This window comes from Electrona antarctica (assembly GCF_951216825.1).
Source record: "Electrona antarctica genome assembly, chromosome: 12".
Taxonomy (NCBI): Eukaryota; Metazoa; Chordata; class Actinopteri; order Myctophiformes; family Myctophidae; genus Electrona; species Electrona antarctica.
The window spans coordinates 14,270,458-14,285,191 of record NC_136793.1 but is presented as its reverse complement, the minus strand read 5'-3'; the positions used below and the strand labels follow the sequence as shown (position 1 = coordinate 14,285,191).

Below are 14,734 nucleotides of genomic sequence, written 5' to 3'. Positions count from 1 at the left end.
AACTCTGGGGGAGCCCACAGGGTTCGAACTGGCAACCTTGCGGTTACCATCCGGAGACTCTACCCCTGAGCCACCGCCGCCCCGGGGTTTGTCTACCAGGGGCCCTTGACTTGACTACCAGGGGCCTTTGGCCAGCCTTGGGACATGATGCTCAATGACAATGTAGTAAAATAAGTTATTAGGTTAACACTCAAATATCCACTGTAGGCCCAGGATCAGCTTTGTCGTCACATCACAGGTGTACAGGTGTGTAAAAGAAGAAGAAGAAGAAGAAGAAGAAGAAGAAGAAGAAGAAGAAGAAGAAGAAGAAGGACCCCTGGCCCTCCTAGGGCCCTTTTTAAACTGTGAATCCTGTAAACAAATCTATTACAGGGTGTGGTCGAGCCAAAATTAATTTATGTTTATTTTGTTTTATTTTATTTAAATGAATGGTGTGACCTTGTTAATAACAATGATGTCTTGTCAAAGATAATTGGCCCTCTGGGGCACCTGGCTGTGAGTCTTCTAATAAGATTCCCCCCTGACTTCTTTGTTTGCTTGTTTGTGTTTTGTCAATACATGTTATTTTTCTATTTTATTTTTTATATATATTTGTTATTTTTTGCATCTTTTGGGGAACAGAAAACAGCAGGTACCTGTCACATTTTTGAGTTTTTTGTTTGTTTGTTTGTTTGTTTGTTTAAGAAACTAATGTAGTCACATTGATCAGGTAATAATAATAATCTACCATGAATTGAACAAGGTGGACCCTCTAAACAAGTGTAGTGGCTTTATTGGGTCGTCCACTCACAGTTAACAGTTTTTGTATTGAGTTGTGCTTGAAATTTACTGTAATTCTGCAAACTGTGCTTTACTTTATTTTCTACTGCATAAGATGGCTCTCCTGTTACACGTACAGTTGCATATGGCCTAAATGGCTTTTCTCTTCGCAGATGAGTGAGCCTGGGACCGAGGCTACCTAAATGGAAACAAGACCGCAAGGAGATTCGATTAGATTGGACTAAGGCCCAGGCTACACGTATATGGATCTTTTGCAAAACGCATTTCTTTGTGCGTTTGGGCCTTTCAGCCACACACAAACGGCGTTTTCGGCCACTCAAACGGAGGTTTTTGGAAATGGATAAATAAGTGAAGATTTTCGAAAATATCCGGATCAGTGGAGCTGTGTAGTCATGCGAAACAGAGCTTTTGATACTATAGGATACTATAGTATGGACCATACTATAGTATGGACCATACTATAGTATGGTCCACACAATAGTATGGACTATAGTATGGACCATGCTATAGTATGATACTATAGTATGGTCCACACAATAGTATGGACTATAGTATGGACCATACTATAGTATGGTCCATACTATAGTATGGACCATACTATAGTCCATACTATAGTATGGACCATACTATAGTATGGTCCATTTCTAGCGATGAAAAACGTGCATCGTCGCGTTTTGGCATTTCTAGCTATGAAAAACGTGCATCGTCGCGTTTTGGCATTTCTAGCGATGAAAAACGCACCATTGACTGCATGTGACGTGCCTACATGCTGACAATGTGCGCGTGAACTTGTATTAGCCTACATTATAACGTGACATTTATTATACAGCTCGAAAATATAGCCACTCTACAAGCTCACAACTGGTTGTGGACACTTCTATAGGTCTGACTCTGCTATTATTTTCTGTGCAGGACTTGCCAAGTCGCCAGAGCAATGGTAAAGTGTCTATCATTTTAAAATTATATGGAGAGAAAAGTCGAGAGTCAGGATCTGGAGATTTACGCACATGTGACATGCAGACACTTCCACTCACAATTTAGGTGGCTTTTAAAATTGGCAGTGGTACCTCATACGTGTAAATATAAAATCAAATATAATATAGCCTACAATTGAAACCTGCTACTGCAGTGATTTTATCCTGTGTTCAATGCATTTCTGCGTTTGGGTGTGTACTCAGATATCTCTGTCGTATGGCCAGGGATTTTTTCGAAAATATCCGTTTTGCAAAAGATCCAGAGTAGTGTGGCCTGGGCCTAAATGTTTGACTGTACTCTGTTGCTGTTTTTTTTTTTTTTACATCTTTGTCTAATATTCAATCAATCCAAAAAAAATCCCTCCGGTCCAGTAGGCGGCGGTGTCTTGGCTCTCCGCTGCTTTTGGGGGGGGTCCTGCCTCCACCAGCACGAGCGACGGCCGCCATTTTCATTGTCTTTGTGTTTCGTAACAGCTCTGCAGAGAGACAGCACAACCTCTCTCCCTCTCGTTATCAAGGCGACACCAAAACGCTCCGCTTTGTGCTCGAACGTTAAAAAAACACACGTTTGCAACGAGAAAAGGAAGAGGAGCAAAAGAATCAACCAGAAGCATGCATGGAAGCCGAGGCCCGCAGCAGAACCACGGCCCGCCGCACAGGGGGCCTCAAGGCCCCGCCGCCGAGGACAAGACCCCCGGGGGAGGAATGAACAACGGCCAGCCTCCCGCAGAACACGGCGGTGGTGAGTCCTGGTTAAATAACTATTATATCCCATTAAGTAAGAATAACTGCTCTTTAACACATTATGACCTGAGCCCAGTTCTACAAAATGCATTCTAAATCAGTGGTTCTCACACTTGAACTGTTAAAAAAATGTTCCAAAATAGCAGACGTAGGCTAGGCTACATAGCTTGTATATCTGCTATTGTTGAATAGCCAGCCAACGACGCTACAAATTGTAGCCTACAATCATTCTGAAATAACACGCATGCTGTCCCGAAAATCAACAACACTAAAATATCCCTGTTTTCACCACGGCTGAAGTAAATTAACATCTTTGTTTTTGAGTGCGTACATACATGGAAGATGTATTGTCATGTTGTGCTGCTGCTAAGTGCTAACATTTTGTCCCCCCCAGCCTCATGATATAATATGAAAACACCGGGTGGAAATTAATGGATACATTTATTTACAAAATGCATTGGTCTAAAGTCGCGAAGGTAAAGAACCGATGCGACGTGCTGTGTCTTTGGGCCATTTGTGCTTTAAAACTAGGCTAATAGGGTATTTTATTTTCACAATTTTTGAACTCTGCTTTTAAGGTCCCGGTTTGGGTATTTGAAAATCAATTCGGTGAGTACCGTAGCTGAGCATAACGAGAAACTAGAATGATCACCTTAGGGTTTCATCCCAAATAAAAAAAATACTTTTGAGTTCTTACAATTCCTTTGTTGAATGGGGTGTCGATTTTATTGATTGAATATGTTATTAACAGTTTGCAAATAGTGCAGTGGTACGATTTTACAATGATTGTTAAAAGGATGTCATTAAAAAAAGGCTAAAAGGACTTTTTCCCATTGTGATCCTGTGTATTCAATTCACCAAGATTAGGCAGTCATTAGGTGTGCTAAAGAAATAGTGGTAATTGTGAAAATAAGGTCAAAGAAATTGTCAAATGTAACAAATGGCAGATCTACAAGCACACAGCAGAGATCTCTAAATGGCAGATGTATCAATGGCTACTTGGCTTACGTTTTACAGATCTACAATCACAGATGTATCTTTTTTACAGTACAAAGGTACAGAACCACAATCACACAACATATCTATAATAATCACATGGCAGATCTACAAGCCCACAGCTTGTACTTGTAGATGGTCTATTTTTTTTTTTTAATTAAGTGATTAAAGCGTCACGGTTTTTGATTTCTTGAAATGGGCACCGTAGTCGAGCATAAGCAATGAGCATAACCATAGACTATGAACAGAACCTGAAACTGATTAGAACCAGAGGAGGACCCATGCTCGGGTGCCAGGCACACACTTACCAACCCTTGAAGCGCAAAGTGAGAGTGAATGCCTTCCATCCGTCCTTCTTCAACTGCTTATCCGTAGTTGGGTCGCAGGGGCAACAGCTCCAGCAGAGAGCTCCAGACTTCCCTCTCCAGAGCAACATTAGTAACTTCATCCTGGCCCTGGGGGACCCAGAGGCGATCCAAGGCCGTTTTTGGAGATATAATCCCTCCATCTGGTCCTTGATCTGCCCGGCAGTCTCCTTCCAGTGGGATGTGCATCGAGGACTTCCCTAGGGAGACGCTCGGGAGCCATCCTTACTAGATGCCCGAACCCCCTAATCTGGCTCCTTTCCAAGCAAAGAAGCAGAGGGTCTACTCTGAGTCTCTCGTGTGACTGAACTTCTCACCATATCTCTAAGAGAGATGCCAGCCACCCGTCTGAGAAAACAAATTTTGGCCGCTTGTAGCACACCTATGGTCATGAAGTGCTGTGTTGCTTATTCCACAAAATGTACAAATGCCTTATCAATGATGATATAAAACAAACACAGTGCCAATTGGTCTACTCAGGCTTATGTGAACATCCAAGGCAGTTTTTAAGTTGCTCGATTCAGTATCTAAACACATGAGAGAAGTTATTTAGCTAAAATCAATATAGAATATCTAAATACTGAATCGAGTAACTTAAATCTTGTCTGCCGTGTTCACATAAGCCTGAGTAGATGATAAATATGTTTTGAAAGTGAAATATATCTTTAACAGTTCTACTGCGTACTACGCGTTACCCGCATTTTAATCAAATATTCTACGCTGCCGAGATTGTTTTATTACCTTTAGATCATACGCTGAAGTATTTGGGCCTTTGATCCGTGAAAATCCAGCGAAAATAGTTTCCTCCGTTTGTTATTTACGATCGCACCACCCGCCATCTTGCTATGCCAAAAGATCCGCCTCCAAGACAAAACCCCCGTTCACTTGTATTGGCCTCAATTTCCCAGAAGCCCTAGCAGCCCAGCCCAGTTGATTTCCGCTTTCGTCATCATAACATGAAGCTCTATCCACCAACTCTGCGGCAAAGATGGAGTTTCTTTTTAATTATTAAAATACGGCGATTTAAACACATAAAACAAATGTCGGGTATAGCGTATTAAGCAGGGCATATAGTTTGATCAATCAATTTACAAATTTACTTTCCAAACCTTTTGTGGGCAGTTTATGATCATAACCAGAGACTATGAACATAACCATAAACTATGGCCACCACAGGTGACCAGAAAGAGGAGAAAGCCTTGACCCTGGACCTGCAGAGCTTCCGGAGACCGGGCGAGAAGTTGTACACGCAGCGCAGCAGACTGTTTGTGGGAAACCTGCCGGCCGGCACCAGCGAGGACGACGTGGAGAAGCTGTTCTCAAAGTATGGCAAGCCCTCGGAGATCTTCATCAACAAGGACCGCGGTTTCGGCTTTATCCGCCTGGAGACGCGCATCCTGGCCGAGATCGCCCGGGCCGAGCTGGACGACACGCCGTTCCGCGGCCGACAGGTCCGCGTGCGCTTCGCCACACACGGCGCCGCTCTGTCCGTCAAGAACCTGCCGGAGTTCGTCTCCAACGAGCTGCTGGAGGAGGCGTTTGCCGGCTTCGGTCAGATCGAGCGGGCCATTGTCATTGTGGACGACCGGGGCCGCCCCACGGGCAAGGGAATTGTAGAGTTCACGTCCAAACCGGCCGCCCGGAAGGCTCTGGATAAGTGCGCGGATGGCGCCTTCCTGCTCACGGCCTTCCCCAGACCCATCACCGTGGAGCCCATGGAGCAGCTGGACGACGAGGAGGGCCTGGCCGAGAAGACGGTCAACAAGAACCAGCAGTACCACAAGGAGCGCGAGCAGATGCCCAGGTTCGCCCAGCCAGGCTCCTTCGAGTTCGAGTACGCCATGCGGTGGAAGGCCCTGATGGAGATGGAGAAGCAACAGGTATTTTAAACCAGTGATTCTTTATAAACTTTTTAATTTGAAGGACCCCCAGGTTGGACCCCAATATCGCATAACTCGGAGTGTAAAGTGGAACCAAATCGGCATTACGGCTCCATTTAGTTACCCCCCCCCCCCTTTTCATATAAATTACAAATGATGGAGCGTGCACAAAAATAAGTCACATTTCTTTATGTATGAGATGGTGGATGTGAACATATGTAAAAACAAGAAATGACCACATAGTGATATTTGTCCGGTGAAAGAAGCGCTGGTTTCTTTATTTAGTAACGAACGCTCCTCTCAACCGGCCGGTCTCAATCATAACATTATGTTACTTAACATTGAGTGTCTCTAAAGATTTCCGTTACCTGCTTCCTGTTACCCTTTTCCTGGGTCATGTGACCTGAGTAACCAATACATGACAGCAGCGTGTGTGGCAGCCAATCAGTACTAGGTCCTCAGTATGACTCATGAATGACTACAACTACGTCTTCTACATTTCATGAGCTGTCACTAGTCAGGTTTCACCTGACAAAAAAACATTACTTTTCAGGATTCTAATTCAGAAATGGCAAAAGTAGTAGATCTACAAGCTCAAATCACTGCACCATTTGACCTTGTGGATCTGCTCCTTTTGGTGCTGCTCAAGTATAGGGTGTTAATTTACCAACACACACACATAAATAGATATCATTATAGTAATGTAATAATGACTATCCACAGTACAAAATGTTGGATGGGATTGGGAACATGAAGGAGGGTGGTTGCACACTGGGCGCGTTTTTTGGAAAACCGATGGAGGTCCCTGCTCTGTGTGCAGGGACCTTTAGGGTTATATATGTACATACATATATCATAACAATGTACTAATTCTAATTATTATTATTACAGTACGAGATGGTGGACAGGAACATGAAGGAGGCGGCCGAGAAGCTGGAGCAGGAGATGGAGGCGGGCAGACACGAGCACCAGGTGATGCTGATGCGGCAGGACCTCCTGCGCCGGCAGGAGGAGCTGCGGCGCATGGAGGAGCTCCACAGCGCGGAGGTGAATAAGAGGAAGCAGGCGGAGCTCCGGCAAGAGGAGCTGCGGCGCCTGCGCGAGGAGGAGATGATGAAGAGGCAAGAGGAGATGATGAAGAGGCAACAGGAGCAAGGGGGCTTCCGGGGGAACTTCCAAGAGAACCGGGGGGATCCGGACATGAGGATGCACATGGGGGGCGGGATGGCCCCCGGCATGAACAGGAACTCTCTGGGCGGCGGCGGTGGTGGTGGCGGCATGGGCGGCGGTGGTGGTGGTAACATGGGTGGCGGCGGTGGTGGTGGTGGTGGTGGTGGTGGTGGTGGCGGCGGCGGCGGCGGCAACGCCGGCCCCACCGGCACCGCCAACAACCCTGCTGAGAATGCCCCTCTGATGCCCGGCGGGCCGGGGAACAACAACATGCCTGCTGTTGGGGGCGGCCAGGGCCAGGGGGGCTTCAACAGGGGCCTCGTGGGCCAAGGTGATTATCCTAATAAGCAACGCAGATTTTAAATGGCCCCAGCCTGGTTTTTGTTTCGTTTTGTTTGTTTGTTTTTCTTATTTTTTCCCCCCCCATTTCGGTTCATACTGTTCTGTTTTTAAAGTCCAAATGTTGAGTGTTACTTTTGAACTTGGATAAATGATGATGCATGAGAGGGTTTTTTTTGTTTTTTTGTTTTTTTTTATTACTTAAGTTCGTTTTGTACTTCTTGGAAGAGACTTAAGTAGCATAACGGTGTCAGTTTTGGCAATAGCGGTGATTCATTTCTCCTACTGATGTCCTTTTTCATTGAGATGTTTTTAGTAAAGCAAATGTTTTTCTCTTCTGTCATAAATTACATTATACTGTCACTTGTTCTTCAATAAATTCCTTATTCCCCAAGGAGACTTTTTTAAAATATATTATTTGGTATCGATCAATAATTTTGTATCAGTGTGTCTGGGTCGCTGTCTGTAGAGCTCTTGCCTTTGGACCACAAGTTCCTGGGTTCCGTACCGACTCCCGGGCACCGACAACTCAGCATATGAGTAGCACAGCTTGGGTGAAGCAACTTGTGCGGTAAGTACTGGGAGCTGATGGTAGGTGTGGTGTTCCACCTGCTCAGCATCCATCTCCTAGGGGTCTAGCACATTGTAACGGGAACTCCCGCGTGTTGCCAGCTGATACCTGACAATAAGCCACTGTGTTCTTGATTTAAAAATAAGGAAAGTAAGTGGCACTCTCCATTATTGAGCGGGTGGAATTTACGTGTGTGTGTGTGTGTGTGTGTGTGTGTGTGTGTGTGTGTGTGTGTGTGTGTGTGTGTGTGTGTGTGTGTGGTATACACACACACGCTTCTCAAAAAAAAAAAATATCGTGGAAAAGTTCATTTTCTTCCATAATATAATTCAAAAAGTGAAACGTTCATATATTCTAGATTAATTGTGCATAAAGTTCAAGATGTAAACCATTTTTATGTTACCCATTCTAGGCGGGAACCCCTTTTTGTAACCCTTCCCTTCTGGACGGGAACCCCTTTTGGGGTTCTGTACAGTATTAAAACAATTACAAAATGGGTTAATCTAGATTCTGGAACCCCATGTTTGCTTTGATAGCAGCTTTAAACTCATTTGTATTGTTGAATCTAGTGTCTTGCACCTTCCTCTTGACAATAATTAAAACATCACCGTAATACCATGGTCAGTACACCAATTACTAGTATTTTGGTGCTGGAAACGGAAATCAGTATATCCATAAAGCTTGTCAACATACAGAAGCACAGTGCTGTAAAATATCCTAATAGATGTTTGTGTTGACTGCAATTGATAAAAGACTGATTTGGGGCCATGTTATCTGCATGGTGTTGGTCCACTGACAGTGAAAACACTGGAGTCAACACAGCCATCTACCAGGATATTTTAGTGCACTTTGTGATTCAGTATAAGCAGGCCTGTTCAGTGGTTCTCAAAGCGTGCTCTTTATAACCTGACTCCGTCAGATGGGGGCGGTATTGATTTGATTCACAGGTTCACAATAAGCCTCCGTTGTGAAACAGATGTGATTGTGAAGCAAGAGTCTTCCATCTGGTCCTTGAGCATCACACACATTTTAAACACTTGATCCATTTATGCGTTGGCTATAGATCTACAAGCTTGTACAACTGCTATTTTTGCCTACTGCAGCAGAGTTGTTTTTGGCAGCAAATTTTGGTTTTAGTCATAGTCTCTTCTCTTGAATAGTTTATTTAGTTTCAGTCACATTTAGTCACCTGGAATGTTTTAGTGTTAGATTTTAGTCGAGTAAATCTACAGTTGATTTGGTCGACTAAAATGTATTTTGGCGGGCCTTGATGCCATCGTAATGGCTGATTTTACATATGCTGAAAATAGCCAATCTACAAGCTCAACGCGTCACGCTGCGACGCGTTGTGAGCTTGTAGATCTGCTATTTTCAGCAAAATGACTTATACTGGATCGCTTGTCCACTAATCCCTTTTTAGTCTAGTTTTTATTTTTTTACGAAATTGTCAATATATTTAGTCTTAGTTTTAGTCATAGCTTAGTTTTCATTTAGTTTCCATGTATAGTTTTCTTCAGTGGAAAAAGGTAGTCGACGAACATTTTTCGTCTTAGCTTTAGTCGACAAAAACAACACTACTGCAGGGACATTTGGATATGTTTTTATTGTTTTATGAGACAGCGCTTCGCCAACAAACATTTTAGCTCTGAGCCATCCTGCGCAGCTGCGCTGTAATCAAGCTGAGCAAGCAGGTGGACTGGCAGGTATTTTCCCTCGATGATGCGGCCTAAGCGTGGGCGTGATCGTCTAGGCCAGTGTTTCCCAACCTTTTTTCTGCCAGGGCACACTTGTCATAGCCTAAAAGTCCCAGGGCACACCTAGATATACGGACGGTGTGTGTGTGTGTGTGTGTGTGTGTATATATATATATATATATTTATTTTTTTAATACTATAAACACAATATCCATTCCAAACTTTAAAGAGAAAGAAAAGTACAGACGACAGTGTCTCAGTTTCACTGATATATTTTTGAAAACTTAAAACTTGTTTTGCTTTGATGTTATAATAAAGAAACATATATACAAAATAGCATAGGCCTACACATGTTCAATTATTTGTCAGTGCAAAGTAATACTAAAAAAAAAAAGATTTGTAAAGACAAAAACCTACAATACAATGGTCTTAAATTTGAGCACTTAATTTGTGTGAGTTTTCAAATCCTCTGAAATGACCCCACATAATTGACATAAATCACGATTGCATACGCTCTCTCTCTGCTGCTCCACTGGCTCTCGTTGGGGTAGCGCTGAAATGGCCTATTATCTAGCGACATCCCACAGTATGTGGACTTCATGTCTGCTATTCTCACACATTTTGAGCAGTGCATACCGCTCCAATGTGTCCCTTCGTGTGTCCCTAATTGTGTCTGTGTCTATATATGTCTGTTTGGGGTATGAACACTACCATTGGGTGACCTCAAGTTGCACTGTTGAGCAGCCTACAGGCCCATTCACACTGACCACTACAATATATAATAAAACTGTACCGTACAGTAGAGTACAGTACAGTAACTATCACAATAATTGTAGCACCGCTCAGTTCACACAGGTGTGATTTTAATTTCAAGGACCACCAGAGAGTGTACAAATTACGGGTCCATTTGGTTCCATTTGTACACTCTCCCCTGTAAGGGTCCATTTGGAACCCCCTTTAGGAATCGTTAAAGGAAACCGTTAAGGATCCCAACCCTACTCGTAAGCCCCCCACTGCAAGGTAGAGGAACACGGGACCCCCATAATCAGCCATGAAGCTCATGCCCAAGCCAGTGATGCTTTGGGGATGGAGAGCTGGAGGGGAACTACAAATATTATACTTTTCCCCACTATATAACATTTCGAGAAGGGAAACCCCTTGTACCAAAACTTACAGAAATACATTCAGAAATGGTGTAAAAGCTAATCTACAAGTAGGCTATCTGTTTACTCCAGTACATCAACAACTCAAGCATCATTTTGACAGCAACTTTCACTTAATTGTTGAGTAATATTTGAGTATCTGTACTTTGACTCAAAAACAAAACAAAAATGACATTGCTGATCTGATGTGGGGGGGAAAGTAGGCTAGTCACCTCATAGTGAGGTTGCATAATTTGAGCCAGATCTTGAATAATATTTGTTCAGACGTTAGCCTGTTGGTGTGTTGGGCTTCACCAGATCAGGACAACACAGAAAATGACCAATTGGACGTGGAAAACACTGCGATTGTGTAAACCACCTGATAGTTGGCGGTATATGTGTCAACAGTCTGCTCTCCAGGAGGCCCCGGACACGGACAAAATAAAATAGAATGAAAGGTAACATTTGCAGTTTCTATTTGAGCCCAGATGTAATCATCAATATGCACGATGACGGGTCAGTTTCATGAAGGGACTCCTCCTCACGTGACCTACCAGGATGGAAGCCAAACACAGACTAAAAACACTGCATGGGTAGCCGAGGCTAAACACATACACATACGTAAACAGACTGCGAGTGCTTCTGTAGACTAGTGTTGCTTTCGTCGACTGACGAAATAAAAACTAAGCTATGATAACTAAAACTACTATAATATATTGACAATTTTGTCAGCAAATAAAAACTAGACTAAATTGTTAGGGAGGGACTAGTAGTGGAGAAGACATCCAGTAGAACTAAGACAAGTGATTTTATGCTTGGTTTTGTAGTGTTTCTCGCCGAAAACAGCCAATTTAAAAGCTCATGTGTCGCACTGTGACAAGTGAGCTTGTAGATCGGCTATTTTCGGCACAGCCTGGAGACAGGGTTGGTATAAAAACCAACCAAAGCCATTTCTTTCAACGCCATCACGGCCCACCAAAATACATTTTAGTCGACTAAATCAACTGTAGATTACAGGTTGTAGATTGACTATTTTCAATCCATCTAATGTGTGTTTGATGGGAAATTAAATGTTTATTTCACTTTAGCTGTTTTGTGTTTTTACATACTGTAAATAAAGGTCAGCAGTCCAGTGGGTGCTTTAATTAAGCCCACGTAGATCACGCATCATCACCAGTCTTTCTTCAACCAAAAGTGGCCCCACAGGCTTCACCCAATAACAATTAGGAATCAATGTATTGATTAAAACAAGGGAATCAACTGTAAATCTGATTCATAAAAGCTAACAATAAAACAACAACAAAAAAGAAAATAAGGTGTAACATTTCTTAGATGTCGTCACTCCCGGGTGTAAACGATCAAACATTTATATACAAGCCACAGACAGTCTTAACCGCCTTCAACCTGGTGGCCCTATAAAATAAATCACACCCATGTGAAGTGAGGGGCGCTAATATATTAACCACCCAGCCCTACCTGGGCCCTCATCAAACCCTGTACACTCAAGAGAATGTCCCCGCTACCACGCTTAGATCTCCATACTGTATGGAGCTGACCTGTTCTGACATTCCATATGTTGATCTGACCTCATCAAACCCTGTACACATGCTCCTTTATCTCTGTATTCTTCGGTGATGTGCTAGGAAACATTTCAGTGGCATAGGCCCTGTGCTGTAATGGTTAGAAACATTGTGAATGGTGAACCTTGGTGTGTGGGAGATAGGCCGCTCGTAAAGTGTGAATGCCAGCTAGAGTACCGTGACATGTTCAAGGTCAATATTATGTTCATGATCAGATAATATGTGATGTTGTCAAGGCAGTACATCGCCTTAGAGACAATATTTAGCTATTGTATTGCTGGGAGGCGAACCCGGGACCTACTCTACTGTATGTATCCGATAGCGAGCGGCAATGCAGCACCTTAGCCCAGCGGTTCCCAAAAACCCCAAATCCCCCCCCAAAAAAACATCAGTGTTGTGAACCCCATACATAACAATATTTGCACATTTGTCCTCTGCATTTACCAATCCTATAATCACTAGGAGCAGTGAGCACTGAGCAGCCATTCTATGATGCTCAGGGAGCAGTTATTTAGGAGTTAAGAGTCTTGCTCATGCAGGGACACACATCGACACATTGCTTGACAACCAGGGACTCTATAGGCTCCCCAGACGGGCTCACTAACCACTATGGCCGACCCACAACAACATACTATAGTAGAAGTAGACTGTGCAGCAGGCTTCAATCTTGCACCGGCGATGTTGCAAAATGATCAACGCTTTATGCGACGTTGTAAACTATCCCTCATATCTGAGGGAGTTGAAATGATGGAACCAGCCCTGCAGTTCTGCAGGGCTGGTTCCATCATTTCAACTCTTCGTCTTGTCTCTCTGGCCATCAGTTTATCACTTTTTAAAATGCCTAATCACCGTGGTCCTGATAGCTCGGATATCCCTCTGACATTGACAAACAGCCTTGGTTTGTCGACTTTATCTGACACACGACCTTGGCGTGCAATAATAGTCAATGCCAAGTCAGTGCCCATTAATGCAGCTAATCTTGGTTTCTAGCATGCTGCTCTTCCAGCTGCTATGACATAAGCCACTGCTGTTGTCTTTATATATCAGTGGTTTCCAGCCTTTTTACCTTGGAGCCCACCTTCTTACCTCTGACAAAAACAGAGACCCAACCCCATGAACCACCCACATGTGTGTGCACACGCACTCACGTGCAGCAAAATGTTGGCTTTCCACGCGGAAGACCAGGGTTCGATTCCCGGCTGTGTTACACACGCACACATGCACACAAACCAAGCAGTTTGTAAAGCACTCGCCTTTGGAGCTTCCGTATTTGTGTGGGAAGTACTGGAAGTTGCGCTTCACTTCAGGAATCCATCTCCCAGGGGTCTAGTGCAGGAGTTCTCAACGTTTTTGTCTGGGAACCCCCGAAAATGCTTTGGCCATGTCTGGGTTAGGGGTAGGGTTGCACCCCTAACCCCTAATGCACTTCTGCTGACTTTGCTACTTTGAATGTCATGAATTCTCTGTCTCTAGTGCCCTGTTCTTAGATCTTAGTCTTGTATTGAATGTTGTTGTGTGTTTTTTTACTATGATCTGGCTGCAAACCAATTTCCCGCAAGGGACAATAAAGCTAACCTTGAACCTTGAACCTTGAACCTTGGGTTAGTAATGTTGCGGACCTCGGACTAACGTCACGCACTCCAATAAGCCACTCTGGCCTACTTCCTAAGCCACCCTGACCCACTTCCTTACTAGTATCAATCTAATCTACATTATCCGAGTCATCAATCATAATGGTTTTGTTATTATGTAGGTGATACCTTCACAGTAAATACATTGTGTCATCAGCAGTTCCGAAGAACTGTTGCTGATTCATGGACTGGTCATCTCTACTCCCTCTCCGCTCTCTATGCATGCAGAGATAGGCGCTCCTTAATTGGCGTCATTCAAATTGTGGTCAAAGGTTCACTGTGAGACCTTTCGGCGTCCATAGGCCCTGATGTCGCTCCTCACTCACACTTATAATGTACATGCACTTAACGTGGCGTGGAGTTGACATAACCTTTCACTGAGGGCACAGAGGGCTGGCTGTGAAGATCATGTCTGAATTCAACCACTATATAGCACCAGCACAGGTGTGTAGCCATTAGTGATACTGCCTAGACTGGCATCATGGCCAGACTAGATATCACTGCCAGCTAGTGTTTTCTTTCTGTTTTTTTTTAGCTGTGGTAGATTTGTCTGGTTTCGAGGTTAGATACTGCCCACACAAGTTGTGCTGAAACCGAAAGAACAAAAGCACATCAATATTCCACTACAGCCAGCTATTAAAGTAGGCTACATAAGGTAAACTTGCACAGAACTATGACAGTATGCCAATTGAAACCCATGCCATCGATCCAATTGTATTTACATTCAGTTAAACAAATACCTGTCTGTCATCAGTCATAAACGGCAGCCAAATTCTCATATCCAACTGAGGTTAACCATTTGCCTCTCCCCCCCCCAACTCGTCTTTATCTATGTGATATGTGTTCTAACATTTGTATGGACATTGGC

At 43.7% G+C, this 14,734-nt stretch overlaps 1 protein-coding gene across 1 annotated transcript; it reads left to right on the top strand.

Moving 5' to 3' along the window:
* The first annotated feature begins 2,184 nt into the window (after window positions 1-2,184).
* nono (non-POU domain containing, octamer-binding) lies at window positions 2,185-7,645 on the top strand. The gene is made up of 3 exons (XM_079516085.1): window positions 2,185-2,496; window positions 5,036-5,739; window positions 6,631-7,645. Exons 1-3 carry the CDS (start codon window positions 2,367-2,369, stop codon window positions 7,270-7,272), a joined length of 1,476 nt encoding a protein of 491 aa, XP_079372211.1. The 5' UTR covers window positions 2,185-2,366; the 3' UTR covers window positions 7,273-7,645.
* The last annotated feature ends 7,089 nt before the right edge of the window (window positions 7,646-14,734 follow it).